This window comes from Pelodiscus sinensis, chromosome 21, assembly GCF_049634645.1.
Source record: "Pelodiscus sinensis isolate JC-2024 chromosome 21, ASM4963464v1, whole genome shotgun sequence".
In the NCBI taxonomy this organism is placed as follows: Eukaryota; Metazoa; Chordata; order Testudines; family Trionychidae; genus Pelodiscus; species Pelodiscus sinensis.
Genome location: NC_134731.1, coordinates 2,543,816 through 2,562,040, shown reverse-complemented (window position 1 = coordinate 2,562,040; position 18,225 = coordinate 2,543,816). Strand labels below are relative to the sequence as shown.

At 47.3% G+C, this 18,225-nt stretch overlaps 2 protein-coding genes across 13 annotated transcripts in view; both read right to left on the bottom strand.

Annotated features, from left to right (window-relative positions):
* Positions 1-2,370, bottom strand: part of NSRP1 (nuclear speckle splicing regulatory protein 1) — a 37,034-nt gene extending 34,664 nt beyond the window's left edge. Inside the window, exon 1 of one of the 2 annotated variants that reach the window (XM_075904616.1) lies at positions 2,222-2,370. In XM_075904616.1, the coding sequence (XP_075760731.1) occupies positions 2,222-2,241 (20 nt within the window). In that variant the 5' untranslated portion in view covers positions 2,242-2,370. The remainder of the gene's footprint in view (positions 1-2,221) is intronic. The other variant, XM_075904617.1, reaches the window with a different exon arrangement.
* Positions 2,371-4,773: 2,403 nt separating this feature from the next.
* The window catches only part of EFCAB5 (EF-hand calcium binding domain 5), a 73,319-nt gene continuing 59,867 nt past the window's right edge, over positions 4,774-18,225 (bottom strand). For all 11 annotated transcript variants that reach the window (XM_075904599.1, XM_075904593.1, XM_075904589.1 and 8 more), the window contains 8 exons: positions 17,271-17,443; positions 15,799-16,027; positions 14,450-14,602; positions 12,911-13,014; positions 11,696-11,949; positions 10,994-11,223; positions 9,900-9,996; positions 4,774-5,244 (listed from right to left, as the gene is read on the bottom strand). In XM_075904599.1, coding sequence (XP_075760714.1) covers positions 5,030-5,244; positions 9,900-9,996; positions 10,994-11,223; positions 11,696-11,949; positions 12,911-13,014; positions 14,450-14,602; positions 15,799-16,027; positions 17,271-17,443 — 1,455 coding nt within the window. In that variant the 3' untranslated portion in view covers positions 4,774-5,029. The remainder of the gene's footprint in view (positions 5,245-9,899; positions 9,997-10,993; positions 11,224-11,695; positions 11,950-12,910; positions 13,015-14,449; positions 14,603-15,798; positions 16,028-17,270; positions 17,444-18,225) is intronic.

The following is an 18,225-nucleotide window of genomic DNA, read 5'->3' as shown; positions in this document are numbered from 1 at the left end:
CAAACGCCCACACAAACTAAGGACAATCCCAAATCTCACCACCTTCCACTCCAAATTAAGGGACACCTCTTTGACTTGCCCTCTCATACATACACACAGAACAGCAAGAATATTTTCTAAAAAAAACAAACTACCAAAACATTCCACTGCACATACAATTTTCCAGTTAACAGGATGAGAGAGGAGGAACCACATGTGACATATTAGCCATGCCATTATGCAGCTACTAGAAGGTGCTCTAACACTAAGGTGATGAGTGCAGTAGAAGGGGAGAGGTATCTGCTTTGAATGACATAACTAGGTTGACCCAGTTTTTAATCATAGAATCCTAGGGCCGGAAGAGATCTCAGGAGGTCAGGTCCAGCCCCCTGCCCAAAGCAGGACCAACCCCAATTAAACCATCCCAGTCAGGACTTTGTCAAGCTGGGACTTAAGACCTCTAGGGATTGAGATGCCACCAACTCCCTAGGGAACCCATCTCAGGGCTTCTCCACCCTCCTAGTGACAGTTTTTCCTAATATCCAACTTAGACCTCCCCCACTGTAACTGCCATTGCTCCTCATTCTGCCATCTGTCACTACTGAGAACAGCCCCTCTCTGTCCTCTTTGGAACTTTCCTTCAGGAAGTTGAAGGCTGTTATCAAATCCCCCCTCACTCTTTTCTGCAGACTAAATGAGCCCAAATCCCTCAGCCTCTCCTTGGAGGTCACGTGCTTTACCCCCTAATCATTTTGGTTGCCCTCCGCTGGACCCTCTGCAATGGGTGAGGACTAGGCCTGGGAGGTCCTAAAAGCAGGGAACACAACTTCTTTCTTCTTTGGACAAGCTTTGTGAGTTGTACAGGAAGCAAATAATAATAAATTTGACCCCAAAATTAGATTTTAGGAAAAACAAATTTACTAGCTCTAAATCCAATGACACGTTTCTATTAATTTGGTTCAAGAAACTACCAGACTAAACAGCAGCTTTAAAAAAAAACAAAACATTCCCCTTGCAAATGTTTGCCCTCTCCAAAGTTGCATCCCTAAGACACTGGAGCCCAGACTGAATACAACCAAAGTGAAAGTGATTTTGTTGCTTTCTAATTCCATTGTCCGCACTAAGAAAAATATAGAAAACAATTACATATTGAGGATGGGGAAAGGTAAAGAGAGCATTAAACCCTCTTTGGGTTTAATCATTTCATTTCTGGGGTCACTGACATGGAGACAGAAATTGGTTACAACAGAATTTTAAAGTTTTCAAAGTCATTTGTAAGTCTTCCTTGTATCACACAGGTGCAGATTATTTCTGAGCACACCTCAATCCTCCACACTGTTTTCCCCAAAGCTTAACTATTAACTGGGTCTTTGCAGGAGCTGCCCAATAGCCCTAGCTCCTGCCCCAAGTCCTCAATTCCCTTCCTCCCCTTCCCTAACAGGTCCCAGGCTCCCCTCCAAGCCCAGGTCCTGGTGACCCCCCCTCTGTCTCCCTAGGGTCTATCAGCTTATTACACAGGACCTCCCTCCTATGCCTAAAGCCCCCATGCTCCACGCTGTCCTTCCTCCAATGCCACCATCCCCGCAACTGGCTCATATTCCCTCACCCCACCCCACCCCACCCCCATCCCTACAGCCTCATGGGCCTCCCCCCAGCCCTACAGCCTCCCACGTCCCCATGGGCATCCCCCCAGGCCCAGAGCCCCCCATGCACTTGCTCCTCCCAGTGCCCTCTGCCATCGCCCCTAACCCCACAGGCCTCTGCCCCCCTTCTCGTCACCGCCCCGCCCCCCAGGCCTCTGCCCCCCCGTCACCGCCCCCAGCCCGCCCCGCCCCCCAGGCCTCCGCCCCCCCGCCCCGCCCCCCAGGCCTCTGCCCCCCCGTCACCGCCCCCAGCCCGCCCTGCCCCCCAGGCCTCCGCCCCCCCGTCACCGCCCCGCCCCCCAGGCCTCTGCCGCCCCCAGCCCGCCCTGCCCCCCAGGCCTCTGCCCCCCCGTCACCGCCCCCAGCCCGCCCCGCCCCCCAGGCCTCCGCCCCCCCGTCACCGCCCCGCCCCCCAGGCCTCCGCCCCCCCGTCACCGCCCCGCCCCCCAGGCCTCTGCCGCCCCCAGCCCGCCCTGCCCCCCAGGCCTCTGCCCCCCCCGTCACCGCCCCCAGCCCGCCCTGCCCCCCAGGCCTCTGCCCCCCCGTCACCGGCCCCAGGCCTCTGCCCCCTCAGGTCCCTGCCCCCCCGCTCCGCTCACGGCCTGCTCGGCGCCGCCATCTTGGGCTCGTCCGCGCTGCTGCATCCGGGTCTCGCCGCGCGGCGCGATAGTTCCTCAGGCCCAGCCTGTCCGCGGGACTCAAACGCGGGGCGGGGCGGGGGGCGGAGCCAGATACCCTGTGGGGGAGGGGCACATACCCTGTGAGGAGAATGGCGGGTAGATACCCTGTGGGGGAGGGGCACATACCCTGTGGGGAGAATGGCGGGTAGATACCCTGTGGGGGAGGGGCACATACCCTGTGGGGAGAATGGCGGGTAGATACCCTGTGGGGGAGAGGCACATACCCTGTGAGGAGTATGGCGGGTAGATACCCTGTGGGGGAGGGGCACATACCCTGTGAGGAGTATGGCAGGTAGATACCCTGTGGGGGAGGGGCACATACCCTGTGGGGAGAATGGCGGGTAGATACCCTGTGGGGGAGAGGCACCTACCCTGTGAGGAGTATGGCGGGTAGATACCCTGTGGGGGAGGGGCACATACCCTGTGAGGAGTATGGCAGGTAGATACCCTGTGGGGGAGGGGCACATACCCTGTGAGGAGAATGGCGGGTAGATACCCTGTGGGGGAGGGGCACATACCCTGTGGGGAGAATGGCGGGTAGATACCCTGTGGGGGAGGGGCACATACCCTGTGGGGGAGGGGCACATATCCTGTGAGGAGAATGGCGGGTAGATACCCTGTGGGGGAGGGGCACATACCCCTGTGGGGAGAATGGGAGGTAGATACCCTGTGGGGGAGGGGTTGGGAAGGGGCAAGTACCCCGGGGGGCAAATAACTTGTGGGAGGGAGAGGGATACTCCAGTGGGGGAGGGATTTAGGCAAGGAGGGTGCATAACACTGATTGGGAGAATGGGGGGGACAGGTACCCCCATGGGGGATAGGGTTGGGGAGGATCATGTACCCCCAGTGGGGACAATGCAGGGAGGGCTTTGAGGAGGAGTATCATACCCCCCCATGGGGGAGGGCGCTGGGAGAGATGAGTAACTCACACTGGATAGATCCAGCTGGGCAGTAAGGTGTGAATTTGGCTGGGGAGGGAATTAACCCTTGGAGGACTTGATCCAGAGGCAGGGGCAGTTCCCCACCACTGGTGCTGTTGAAGGCTGGAGTGGCTGTTGGGGGGAGCTTCGGGGGTACAGAGGTCAGACGAGATGCTTACTGTGCTCTCTTCTGGCCTTGCAGTATATGAAACATAGGGGGGCAGTGAATGACGTTTTGCTGGGACATTTTACCCTCATTTTGGACTTTCTTCTCCATTACCTTACAGGGTGAGAAGTTGCTTATGCTAGTGAAAAATGGGTATCCAAGGCTGCCATTCATGTAAAAGACGAACTCTCATTTGGTGGTGTTTTGCAGGCATGCTCCACAGGCATAAATGTCTTCACAAGCTGCGAAGAATCAGGACTTGGAATCAGAAACCTAAAATCGGGCACCTTGTTTGTTGTAGGAAACAGTCTGAACAGTACAATAAAATGCTGTGAGATGTTTCTGCATTCAGACAGATGGCAAGGGGGTTTTCTTTTCAGAGAACTGATCATTTGAAAATGTTCCTGGTGTGAGAGGATGGGAAACTGGCTTTCTCCAATTGATGTTTAATCTAAGACAGCGGATACATACAAATACTGGTACTCCCACCTTCTGTTAGTGTGATCTCTACCTGAATGAAGTTCCCGTCTCTGCTGCCTGCCTCACATTCAGCTGTGTGCACTATAACCTGCAGTTGACCACTGGCTCCTCCATATTGTGATCAGGCTCCAATGCAGTGCAATATTCAGGTGGGTGATAGCAGTAAAGGGAAGTGTAGTTGTGCTCTTAGCTTGGTTCAGTTGCCTGAAAAGGTGAAGATACTGAACTAGACAAAATCCTGGTGTGTTACATGACTCATTCATGCAAACTGTAATATTTAAGCATCCTACCTTTTTGTTCCATTCATAATGCTTAGTAAGTAATTTGTATTCACAATGACTTGTTTGTGAGAATCTTCTAAAGGAATAAGTGTTTGTGGCTATCAGTATAATATCTGTAAGGACATTGTTCCTAGAAATATCACTGCAAGTGACCTGAAAAGCCTTTCCTCCAACAACAATATGAAACCCACTTGCCAGTTCGAAGCAGGGATCAGATAATCACCGTCATCTTATATGAGGAGGTTAAAAGCAACCTGCAATCTCAAATTAGAAAGTATTTGGTAGACATCACACTTTGTCAACTAAATAAAGAAAAATAAGTTTAATTTCCCAACATTTTATTAAAAAATTGATTCTGCCAAAAGATTCTTTATTGCAAAGATGGAATCTTGCAACAGAGCAGTAAAGTTTGCTGTAAACAAGCTTCAACCCAATAAGAAAACTCCTTCTCTCATCTTAAAATTTGAAGGATTTTCCAGAACAAGCATACTGCCCATTGGGAGTAACTGAAAGCATGCTCTTCAACAATTCTTTCTAGGCTTAAAGTGACTTTGAAAACGTCACTTCAGGAAAATGAATCTTAATATGCAGTTCAATTCAGGAGGATTTTTTTCTGTTATCATTTATGAATCATGTAATGTGCTAGACATACAAGTTCCATTTTTCTTCTTGCTTAATCCTCTTCTCTTTTCAGAATTAAATGTAAACCAGGGAGTATTTTTTCAGTCAAGTACCCTGAGTTTTGACTGACCCACCAATGCTATCAAAATGGTTCCTTTTAATGTTTCTAAAGAAATTACTTATATATTCCTAATGCTTTTCTATAGCTGTTAAGCAGCTTAAGAATAGCAAACCTAAAGCCAAACATTTAAAAGTAACATTAAATAACAGATTCACTGGGCTTAGAGGACAGTAAAACTTCTCTTGACTTATTTGCAATCAGGCTGGGTCTTGGAGTCAGAGATGTTAAAGGTGAATCGTTCGTGTGCTGTAGTTCCTTTGTGAGCTCTATTAGCGTTAGACAGGTAAGTGCCCAGTTATACAGGTATTCAACTGGAACTGAGTTATGCTTCCACACCTCTTCTCTCAGTATATCTGAAACAAACGAAAACAACAACAGAAGTCCATTCCAAAATTAGGGCTAGTTCTCTAGTAGGGATGTAAAATCCCATTTAATTGATGAACTGGTTAATGTGATGTTTAACTTGTTAGCCAATTAAGGGGGCAATGGGTGGGGGAGACACTCCACATGAATTCAGGTATGTATGCTAGTGAATCATGCTAGATGAGAATAGGGATGAGAAAGATTACCTAGCTAATCAGTAAGCATCGCCCTTAATAGGTAATGCTTACCGGTTCTAGTAAATGGGTGGGGACTGGAACAGCTCCCTGCCCACTGTGGGTGGGGGACTACTCCAGTCCCGTGGGGCCCGCCACGGACAGGAGCTGCTCCAACCCCCACCAGTTAACCAGAACCAGTAAATATCACCCATTAAGAGTGATGTTAACCATTCACATCCCTATCAAGAGCATGATCCGCTAGCATAGATGCCTAAACCCACGTGGAGTCCAGCTGAAGTCAGTGGAATATTGCACAAGGTAAGGGGCTCCATACTAGCAGATTCTGATGCAGAAACATGACCCAGAGTTTTTCATTTAATGAAGAAATCCAAAATGAGTATCCCAAAAGTCATACTCAGTAGGAAGTTCCTACTTTAGGCCTTGAACTACAACAGACATATTTTCTAGCTGGGTGAAAATGAGTCACCTACATCCAAGGCTGCACATTTCATTGCTCAACGTGGCTTTTCTGCAGTAGAAACATACTAATGTTCGATGGCTGGTTATAAAGTTATTTGCCTTTTCAGTCCATTGAATTTGCTTTACAAATGCGATAGCTTTTTTAAAAGGAAACAAACAACATTCATGATTGGTATGTTAGAAAGCTGACACCTGCTGGGAGCAAACAAATCGTCTACCATTACTGTCTGACTAATCTGTGCAGTGTAGTTAGTTGTAGCAGTATCAGCGAGACAAGGTGGGTAAGGTAATATCTTTTACTGGACCAACTTCTGTTGGAGAAAGAGACAAGCTTTTGAGCCACAAAGAGCTCTTTTTTGTCTGCCTTGCCAATAGATGTTGGACCAGTAAAAGATACCTCACCTACCTTGTTTGACTATTAGGAAAGTTCGTTTTTATATTGTTAGATGTGTTTGCGTGTCTTTCATTTTGGATGGTTGGAATAAATCAGCACTGTGAATATCCTTGGAAAGATCATGTCTGGATTCAGTAGAGCAAGTAAGTTGACTTTCACCTGTGCTGAACTTTGCCCATAGAATTTTAAAAGGTCTTTTTGACATGTTCATGGTTGAACCCAAAGAAACACCAGTGTGTTGTGTATGCATCCCAGTGTGTTTTGACCCAAAGACAAGGTAATGGCATAGACACGGCAGATGCAGGTAGAAAATCCTGTTGAAGGGTAAATACCAATATTTGATATTGTATATGAAATTCCCTTGATAGTTATTCTTAGAGGAGTTGTAGAAAGGTGACGACTTCTCTCTGGCTCACTAAGATCATAAGTGAGCTCTAGAAGCCACCATCATGTTTAGACATGGTTGTAGCCAACAAGGTAGTAGCCTGGTTTCTCTGAGCAGCGTTTATTTTTTTCTGAGAATCATGCTGTAGCCTAGTTAGTCTATAGCACAGTTTTATTCTCAGGCATGCATGCTACCTTTTAAGCCAGGCACCCATATCCTATGTGATTCAAGCCAGGATGAGCCAGGATGATCCGTTCCTTTCCAATCCTTTATTTCTTGTGCAGTTGTTAATATGCATTCACTCTTTCAGCTTGATGCCACGATTCTTCCTAATTATTTTCCATTTCTTAAATCTGAATTGTGTACCAACCAGGGATAATAATTGCTGTCCTGGATTGCCTGTGATAGCAAAAGTCTGGACTTGACCCCAGAGGTCCACCCCAGTTCTGTGCCCTATAGTCCTGTGTTTTTATTTGTGTTCCTGGTCACTTAGGTGCTGCAGAGATTTGTATAACTCGCCAAAGTCAGGGGTAGTCAATAGGTGGACTACAGACCAAGTCCGGACTGGCAGACACTTTTGACCAGAATCTGAAATCATTTTTTCTGGAGTCTGGCCTTTGACAATACCTTGACCAAGAAATTTGAACCTTGACACAAAATAATTACACTGACCTAAGCTGTGAGAGAGATCAGATGTGTCCTTGTTGTTCATCAGGTTGCTTTAGAATGCGGACATAGGCCTACATTTTTCCTGACCTGTTTTAATTCATCCTGCTCTAAAACAGATTAACTGTTCATGCTAATTTTAAATGAAAGTCTGACAGTTCCCCTAGCTAGAATGTCTGCATGAATCCATAAATGAGTTACGTGCTTTCAGAAAGTTTCTTCCATGGCAGCTTGATTTTTCTTGATGGACTAGTTGTATGTTTTATAGATTCTGCTTTAATAAAAAATGTAATTAAACATGACAGCTGTTATTCTGTAATATGGTTTGTTGTAGTGGGCGGTTTGAACTTAATAAATCAGTCATGTATAAATCAATTCCATCTTTAAATTACTGTTTATTGGTATAAAGATAGGGTTTGGCTAGGTGCTGCGCTGGACTTTAATACTAGACTTATGACATTAAAATGCTAGTGAAGGTGAGAAAAGCAAAGTGATTTTTCCAGGTTCGGATTCTGAGGACATTTAGTTGCCCTTTTTGGCTATTTTGATATGTAACAATTAAAGGTCACTAGGAGGTACATAGCATTAAAAGGGACCTGGAATAATTCCGATGTGTATATCACTGAGAAGTTGTATTTCGCTGCTCTCTGTTGCATTACTGGTGCATGCTGTAGGCAGTTAAGTGCTTAATATTCTATTAGAGTCCAGGTGGGGACATGTGAGGGCCACAGGAACATGCATCTAACTGGTGTGAAAGTTGTAGGACATTTGAAATTGATACATATGACTGTCCCTGTTAACTGCATGTAAGACCACTGAATTGTCCTATCAGTATTTGGTTTGAGTCCCAGAATAGTTTACATGCTAAGTAATTGTTCCTTTGTAGACTAGCAGCAGCTTGTCTTTACAAATGCAGAACTATATTTTCTCAGTCTACATGCAGGGCTTGAATTGCGGGGCAAGTGGGACCATGTGGGGCTGCTCTTGTTGCTCCAATATTTGAATATCAGAAGGGAAGCAGCCAGGCTTTGTTCCATGTTTACTCTTCCTGCCTAGGCTATAGCTATAAAAAGGTACATGTGTCAAGGTAGGATCAATAAATAAGCCAAGTTTAATTAGTGCCAACCACTCATCTGCTTTTAACAGACCCTCCATCTAGCATCAGCTCAGCAAAGGATAGTTTGTTCTTTAAACAAATGAGAGTATTGAAGGGGTTTTATGTAAAAAGATGCTGCTGTTAAAATTGAAACAAATCCTGTGGGTTTGTTACAGGGGACTAGAAGATGGACCCAGTGTTGCTCAGCTCCGTAACTCAACTGATTTTTATTTTTTGGAAAATAAAATGAAAATGTATGTGCTTCATTTAAATCATTGCTCCGGGGTGGAGCTGCCCTGGGGAGAGGGCACTATCCTAGCCCTCCCTCACCGCAGCAGCTTGGGGCCAGGTGAGAGGTGCCTCTTCGTGGCCCCTGCAGCTCCAGTGGGCAGAGCTGGAGAGGAGTGCATGTCCCCCAGCTGGGGCAGGTCCAGTCTTGTGAGCTCCCTTGCCCCCCAGCCAGAGTGAGGAATGCAGCAAATTGTGAACTTTTCCCTCACTCCCTGACAAAGGGGAATAGCCAGCAATACTCCTGTACAAATTGGGGGGAGGGGACGTTTCAGCCCCCTCCACCTTCCCTAAAGCGTGCCTTGGGATTGGGAGGCTCGGGGCTGGGGTAGTCCCAGATGGAGGTGGGACGTGCCTCCAGCCATCCCCTTTCACCTGCCTGGTGATTCTGTCCCTTTTCTGTATGGTTTTATGAGAAGCAATCCCATTCTAGGCACATCCCGTTTTCCTGGCACAACCCAACCCTGATCTATTATGTTAAGAGGAAGCTGTATACCGAATTTGGTGGTCCTAGCTCTTACTGTTTAGGAGGCATTCTTGAACAAATAAACAGACACACGAACAGACAGACTCACAAACTCTTAAATATATAGAAGATGTTCAGAATTATAGCAGCCTCTTCCATGGCCCTACCGCCCTGGGAAGCTCATCCTCCTGAGAAGAAGGAGAGTGAGAAAAGATGGACTGAGGCCAGACCCTTACTTGCAACCAGCAAGCACTTGGGGCTCGTCTACACTGGCCCCTTTTCCGGAAGGGGCATGTTAATTTCAACTATCGTAGTAGGGAAATCCGCGGGGGATTTAAATATCCCCCGCGGCATTTAAATAAAAATGTCCGCCGCTTTTTTCCGGCTTTTCTAAAAGCCGGAAAAGAGCGTCTACACTGGCCCCGATCCTCCGGAAAAAGGCCTGTGCTGAGATCACTTGCCCTGACGTGTTGACGGAACCCAGTTCAAAGCAGATCAGCTGCCTTTTCTTAGAGCTGTGAGTTTTGATTTCATACCTTGCAGGATTGTCTTGTTGATCAAAAAAGATTCCACAGAAGTTCAGAATGCTTTGTCTGTGGTTTCATTAGTTGGGGAACCAAAAATTTACCCGGGAGTTCATGGAGACAATACTTAGCTGCAGCATGTGACCCCAGAATTTGTTTTTTATATATACCTTTTATACAATTAGCCAGCAGTCTCTCCTGAACTGGCACATATGTGGCAGTTGGGTCAATGCAGCAAATCTTCTGAATCAAATCACCATCAAGCTTCTGCAGTGAAAAGAATAGAATCACAGAGTGGCCAGGAAAAACAGGAAAGGATTACAATGTCTCTAAAGGTATCCAAGCCAAACTGCTGGGAAGTTTGTGGGAACACTGATGGCGATGGAGAAGCAGAAGGGAGTGACAGCAGCAGGAGGATGGGACAACTGAAAAATTGAACAGTGGGAGGGCAGACGAGTGAGCATATGAAGAGCAAAGGGACAAGAGGGGGTCTAAAAGTCTTCCAATGGTTCTAAATAAAATGTCCTTTCAATATAATAATAAATTGACTAATGCTACAGCTGTTTATTCCACTATATTCTCTATGTCTATTTATACAGAGAAATATGCATTAGAGTTGTATTTTACACAGACACCTTTGCCATATATCACACCTCTCTAAAACCCTGGAGAAACAGAAATCATCACTCCTAGTTCTGCTGTCCAGGCTTGTAATTCACCATCTTGGATTATGTTTACTATGGAACTTTTTGAAACAAACAAACTGCCAGTTGATCATGACAGAAGGGAACCCAAGGATGGGCAAAGTAACTACGAGGAACTGGAAAGAAAGAGAAGGATGATAAAGAACCAGGAGAGGGCTGTGGCGGGGTGTGGAAAGGAGGACAGACGGCCCATTGCAATCAGATTTTTTTGTAGAATAAGCTGGTGTTATAGTAAATCACATTCCATATTACATTTTAAAAGATTTTCATGGTAAGCTAACGTCATTGTTAATTCCTGGAACTTGATAGGAAATGGATATTTTTTTCCTTGTTTACCTACTGTTCAGGCATAGACATAGATTTATGAAGTTTAAGGCCAGAAAGGTCTCTGTTCACTCTTTTGTTTTCCACTCTTAATTAAATCTGGCCTGCTAACCCTGTAGGCCTACAACCACTTCCCAGAACATATCTCCAGGAGCTTATTTCTCATATCTTCCTTGGCAAGTCCCACTGTGTCTTTTTACCTAGACAGAGACCTGCACAAAAACTTGATATCTCACCTGTACGCAATGACTCCAGTTCTCAATCTTCCCAGAACCCACGTACTCTGGGTAGGAAAGAAGCAGCACAGCCTTTACTATGTTATGCACCATGGCTGGAGGCTCTGTGTAGCTCTTTATGTCGGCAAATGACTCAGGATCGAGTTGCTGGACACACTCACGCAAGTCCTGCAGCATGAGCCGATGGAAGAGAATCTTTGTACGCCTCAGATCCGCAGCATGTTCTGCAACTGGAATCACAAGCCAGCCTTTCAAGGAGAGGCTCAAAAGCACCTGCTACTGAAGATGCTAACCCTAACCCTACGGTTTTGAATGCAGGGAACTGTCTTCCCTGTGACTCACTTTCCCTCCCTGTTCTAATTCAGATAGCATTCGCAAACGGTCGATTTCCAAACAGCCCAGGGAGACTGCCAGTGCTTTCAAAATGGATGTGGGTCCGAGGAAGGGAGGCAAGGCTCACGATCTGGATTTCAGCCTGTGCACTTCTGAGGAACACACAGACCCAGATCCTCAAAGGTTGCTAGATCCACCTATCTCAACAGTAATAAATACCTGTGAGGAGCTGGGCCTGAGCCTCTGAAACATTTTCCCTCCCTTGATGTTTTCCTCAGCATCAGCTGATTGTCTGAGTGCTATCCTAGCTGTACCTTTACTGAGATTCCTCAGAGCAGCCACAGAAACCTAGCCCTGCGCACCCAGTACCTAGGACATAGATTGGGTCTGTTTCTCCTGAAGACTCCTTCAGTATCTCAGAGCAGGCAGCTTGGGCCATCTTCAGCATTATGCGCAGGTCTCTGTGCTCATGAGGTGGAAGCTCCTGGTAATGCGCAGGGCTGAGGTCGAACACCCCGAGGGCCCGTCCTGTTGGCTCACGGAGTGGAACTGCCATGTGAGGCTCTCCAGAGACGAAGCTGCTAATGACCTCAGAGCTGTCTGTGCACTTAAAGAGGTAATCTCTAAAATGACAGCAAAGTGAGGACAAGAACATGAACTCTACAACTCCAGCCTTTATGGCAACTACTATTGCATTTATAGGGAACGACCGACATAGCTCACTGGGAAAGGGAAGGAATTTTTATGTCACTAAACCAGCTGCTTTCTTCCCAGCTGCCAACATGCAGGCAGATACAGGCATCTTTGCAGCCATATAGGAAGGAGAGAAATAGCATTTCGGATCACAGCCCTGCTCACTCTAGTCTAGTACTGAGCATCGTAAGGGTATAAAAAACACTAAATTAGTGCTGTATTCTTGCTGCAAACACAGTTTCCAATTCATAACTATGTTGACATTGGCTCTGTGGAGTTTCATAAAAATAAAAAAACATTTGCTGGAACAGCAAGTAACTTCTTGACTAAGTTTGGCAGCAAGGGAAGGTGTATTTAATAGCTAAGCCTGTGAGGACCTTGGTAGTTGAAGGTAATAACTATACAGTAGGGAGCTTCAGGGAAAATGAAGATGACAGGACCAGGAAAAAAAGATAACATTCGTTTCAAGAACCGAATGCTCAAGATATGCGGCCTTGTCCTGCAAACAGCCACCCCCCGACCCAGTGTTTTCTTAGAGTATATGGAAGTACTGATGTGAGTGAGCAATATGCTTGGCGTGGAATGTTCACAGGATGTAGCCTAAAGAAAAGGTCCCTAAGCCTAGATAACTCATTACCGCACACACAGCAGATACCAAGGTAGAGAGCATGTGACAGTCACCATTCCCACTGACTGTCTACAGCGCATGCATATTTTGCCAGCCGTAGGCCAGACATTGCAGTTGGACTTAACCTATCAGCCTAATCTTCTATCCAGCAGCCAACAGGAATGCAGCAGGAATTCTAGCCACTTAGCTCACCTCTGGTGAGTGCTCTTTGCATGTGTTACAGCACCCACAGGGACGGCTACAGTAAAGAGTCTTCAACCCACCTGAAGATATTTTCTCTCCTGCGGAGCACAGTGGGAGGGGAGAGGTTTTTCACAGGCCCAGAGTGATCTGTAGTCATTGTCATGCGCAAAACATAGTCACCTGCCTTGAAAAGAGGAAAGGGCATTTGTGTTGCATGCAGGAAACAAACATCCACTTTGAAGCTACTGAGAGCCACTGCTTAATTCCCAGGGCTGTGCTCTCATTCACATGCAGCCTCAGTGGGACAGCTTCTAACCAGGTGTGGTGTTATCCCCACAGGCCCGGATTTGAGTGCTCACTGTGCAGTACGGGTGTGTGCAACATCTTCCTTTGACTGGCCTAATGGAACTTATCCCCACGCTCCAGACCTGAAGGATACCAAGAGGTGGGTGAGCCTCATCTGCACTGTCAATAGCTCCCATAGATAAAGCCCCCAGGGCAGTGTATGTGCCAGATATGAAGCACGCTGCCATCTTTAGAAGCAAAGCACATGACTAATGGGGAGCCAATCAGACGAAAAGGAAAAGCTTGGACTGAAGAGTAAGATGCCCATGGGAACCTGTTCAGTCCCAAATATTTCATCCTCTTGCTTTTCATCTGCCAAATTCAGTTTGAGGTAACCGGACAGGTGTGCGAGTGTCTTGAGGCCTGCTGCGTAATTGGCATGTGAGCTGCCGGCAACTGGGCTGCCCTTACATGCGAGCTAATTGGGAGCAGTCTGCCTCCGGATTTGTCTTTACACTTTGCCTGCTGAGGTCGTTTCAGGATGAGGAGCCAGAACATTGACCACTTGGCCGTTCCCTCCCATGGTTCTGGCTGGTTTTCCCTTCCATGGTAGAGCAGTTCCCTTTTAGGATCCATTTGGCAGACAGCTGCTGAGTGGGCTAGCATGGTGACCATGAGGGTACTGTTCTCTACTTCCACGGGGCCCTGTGGTGCCAGGAATACTAACAATCCAGTTCCTGCAGCTCATAGGAGAAGCTTACTGAGGGTGCTGCTGTTGAGTTTAATGCATTAACTGATGGGAATCCCTATCAGCCTTTCTTGATTGAAGGAAGATCACCATAAGAAACAGCAAGAATAAAAAGTGGCATCCCCTGGAGCAGGGACCTTCCTTCCCTTTTCCCCCACAGACTCTGCTGACTGACAGCCTCAGGCACTGGGATCTGTGGCAGGATTAATCTGGCTGGGCGCTAACAATGCTTGGTCCCTGCCAAAATGCACTGGCACAATTCGTCACTACAGGCACATCTGCACAGCAGGGTTTAAGCTACGTCAATGGCATAGTTGGTTTTGAAATTGAAATTGGGAGTGTCTACACAGCACGTATTTCGAAATAGAGCACTCTTCCTCCGGCTTCCCTTACTCCTCACACAATGAGGGTTAGAGGAGTCAGAGTAAGCAGGCCTCCAGCTCGACAGTATTTCAAAAGAACTGCCTGCTGTGTAGATGCACACTAAGTGATTTCCAAATAATGTTGCTGTCTAGACATAGCCTAATATAGCAAGAGGTCTCTTCTGTGCTGTGGTCTAAGCCCAATGTGAAAGGACGATGCCTACCTTATCTTTGCCAGGCTCTACCAGGTACATAGTGATGTTGCGGATGGTGGGTGCCCTGGTGAACAGCCAGCCCACAGCAGTGAATGCAACCTGCAATATGTTTTCCAGTGTGCGGACATGGTGGTAGGCGTCGCTGAATACATGGGAAACCCCCTATGGAAACAGCTCTTTAAATGATTTGCAGATAAAGTCGGCATGTTTTCATAGTACATTAAGCATAACAATTAGCAAAATGTTAGTCTATCAAAATCGCTTTTCAAGGGGAGAATCTCTAAGAATTCAAGCTATCCTGTGATTGCCAGGGCTCAGGGGCAGGCCAGTACAAGATCTCTGAGGCCTTGCCTCCCATTGCTGGCATATTGTGCTCCCTTCTGGCCAAAAGGAGTAACTACAACAAGGCTGGTTCCAACTGCAGGTATTTACCTGCATTCTGGCCTGGTAAGAGGAAAAAGAAAATACAAATATAGAAGAGAGAGAACTAAGGCTAAGTGATGCCTACCTATGGCTAGACTGTGTGCCGCTCTCATTTCTGGCTACCGTGTATCTCTGTAAAGTTCCCTTCCTATTGCATCAGAACAGCCACTGAGATTTTCAAGCTTCTATTTCTGTTGCACCCATCCCTGCATGACCTGTCTGCTTATGCCATCTCCAGCTTGACTTCAGCTCATTTGAATCATTATCAACCAGCAAAGTAGAAATGTTTGAAGAAACAATACTGAAAGTTTTAAGGCACTGACCCAGCCTGAAACAGCAGCATATTTGGCAACACTTGGAAAGGAAGCTGAAGTGTAGTGGTTTGCAATTAATCCAGAAAGTATAAAGTGAACAGATTCATGGCACAAATATATAGCTATGTTCATGGCGAGTTGGTTCGTCAGTGGCTATTAACCAAGATGGTCTGGGAAGGTACCCCATCCTCTAGGTGTCCATAGACTTCTGACTGTCAGAAGCGAGGAACTGGACAACAGGGGATGGATCACTTGACAAATTGCCCTGTTCTGTTCATTCCCTCTGAAGAATCTGGCACCAGCTGCAGTTGGACAGGCTACAGGTCTAACCTGTCCTTATGTTAAAAACACCCCACCCCTCTGGTTAGTAAATAACTGCCAATGACAGTGACTTTGTACAAACGATTGCGCAGTGCCCCACTCACATGGAGAGGGGAAGCCTCCTCAATAAAGAGCTACTACAAGGACAGTATCTGTGCTATGTCCGTCCCATCAGGGGACGTGGATGGACAGTGCGTTTTCAGTTGTACAGCTGCTGCACATCCACAGTGAGGCCTGGAAGGCCACTCAGTCCCTAATATCTGAAGCCTTTAATGAACCTGCTTTTCTCATTCTGCCCACCTGATAGAACCTGATCTCGTGGGTTAGGAAGATGGTTTGCTCACACCGGTCCCGTAGGGTGTCAAGTCCTAAAATCCCAAAGATCCTCCATCGGGAATCCTGCAGTGGCAGCACCAGGAATGAGCCTCTCCTCTCCCGTTCTGGCCGATCATAGTTCCAGAAATGGATATTCCCATGGAGCTGAACTCTTGGCACATGGACTGGCTTCCCCTCTTCTGCTGCTGCAAAACTGAGGGACAGATACACCACAAGGAGGACAGGAGAAAAGTAAGTTGGCAGAGAAAATCTAGGAAAGCTCAGAGGATTTCCAAATGCATCTAAAAGTAAAATAACCCAAACGTGGGTGTTTTAGGGGAAAGGGACCCTGAAAGCAGCAATGCCTTGAAGACACCTCCAGCCAGGAAATGGTGGATTGCTAAGGAGACAGGAGGATGCAATGCCACCTAGCAGCACACGGGCAAACCAAGAAACAGTGCAGTCTGGGGCTCTCTTATGGCGTGAGTAGCATTGGAAGGTGATGGTCCCACTCTATCAGGCACCGATGAAACAACCCCTAGAATATTGGGTAGTCCTGGGGCACCTGAGAAGCTAACAAAAATATAACAGATAAGACCCACTTCATCATCTGCGTCTTGCTTCCCAGAACTTTAATGACAATCACACTTAGCACTTTACATGGCACTTTTCAACTTTAAAGTTTGGAAAATACCTGTCCAGGAATGTAATTAATAGAGACAAGTGAAGGGGACAGTTCAGAGGGGGGTAAAAGCACTGCATGGTGTATAAGGAAGGAGGCGAAGAGATAATGATGTAGAACTTCCATATGCAATAAGGGGACCGGATGATGGTTTCCTAGTGCTCATAGGGTGCAAGAGATGGGAAAGTACTTTGTAGCAACAGGTGGAGGTGGGGTGTCTAAGAAGCAGTAATGGAAGGAAGTGGAAAGAAGGAAATCGTAGGCTGAATATGACCCCGCAAGGGTTCTCAACCTCATTCTTTCTGGGCCTCCCCCCAAGATGTTATAAAAACTCCCTGGCCCAGCTGTGCCACAACTGCTGTTTTTCTGGAAATAAAAGCAAGGGCCAGCAATGGAGCATAGCAAGCAGGGCACCTGCCCAGGGCCACAGGGGCCACTGCAAAGCTTTAGTTTCCGCCCAGGGCTGCAGCCCCATGCAGCAGGGCTTCGACTTCCTGCCTGGGCTTTATTGAAGCTAGTGCTGGTCGCGCTTGGTGCATCCCCTCAAACCCGCTGGCGGTCATGCAGGGGGCCCTGGGCCTCTGGCTGAGAGCCACTGATATAAAATGCATTCTAATCTATATGGAATATTCCTGTGTTGGCCCCTGGGAGATGGTCTTCTCTATCATATCTGTCAGTCAGGGCTGTCGGTCTAATGTACCCGTAGTCCCTGCACTCTACATTCTATTAGCCAAGTGACTTTAGCACAGTAACAGCTCTGCACAGGCCTCCTTACCTCACTCCTTTCATGTCCCCGTAAAGGGCCTGCTTTAGGATGTATGGAGCATCCTCTGAGGTGCAAGCCACATACCGCAGAAGCACTTTTCCCCGCTCTGGTGAAAGCTCGTTCTGTTCCAAAAGGGCAATATACGCGCTGATCTTCTTGTTATTCCCATGGGCGTCTGCATCCTAGCAACCAAATGGTTCCCATTACATCTGTGCATTAGCCACTGGCCATCCCACCCATTCCATGTGCTTACAGCTTATGTCATGTGCCATGGGATGTTATTCTAAGCCAGTGGCTTTCTACCGCATGATTAGCAATGTCCATGCTGCCATTTGTCTCATGGGGTCTGGGCCAGTTCACAGTATCATCAACTCCACGATGCATTATGATGGACAGGGAAGATGGGTTTGTTTCCTCCCTCTGCTAAGCACATTCCATTTTGTTCTAAAAATACCATCTGCCCCTAATGACCTACGCCCAGTCAGACTGGCCAATGAATTTCTCTCACAGGGCAGACTGTCTTGGAGCTCTCGCTCGATGTGGGACCTTGGCACCACTTGTTACTCTGCAGCAGCTGCCATCGTACTGCCTAGGAAGGGAGCAGGGTCCACTATGTAGCTAGGGGTCACCAGACAAGCCTTCAAAGGTCAATCCCAACACCTTCAGTTGCACCTGGAGCCAGATGTGACACCACTTCCGTTACACACTTTCCATGTGCATGGCCAGCAGAATATGTATGTGTTGTCCGCAACCATCGCACTGGGAACCTGCATTTTGGGATTTTATTGTATTAAACTTTCCAAGCCTTGAGGTGATCAGGTGATTGTGAAGGTGAGATGCTGACGGTGCCCAGGATAGGGAGCAAGAGTTTCTGCATCTCATCGCTGACCTACCATGGCCTCTGCTATTTCATGTGTCAGTCTTCTGAAAAGCAAACGATTACCCTCTCTGCACGCTGAGGGTA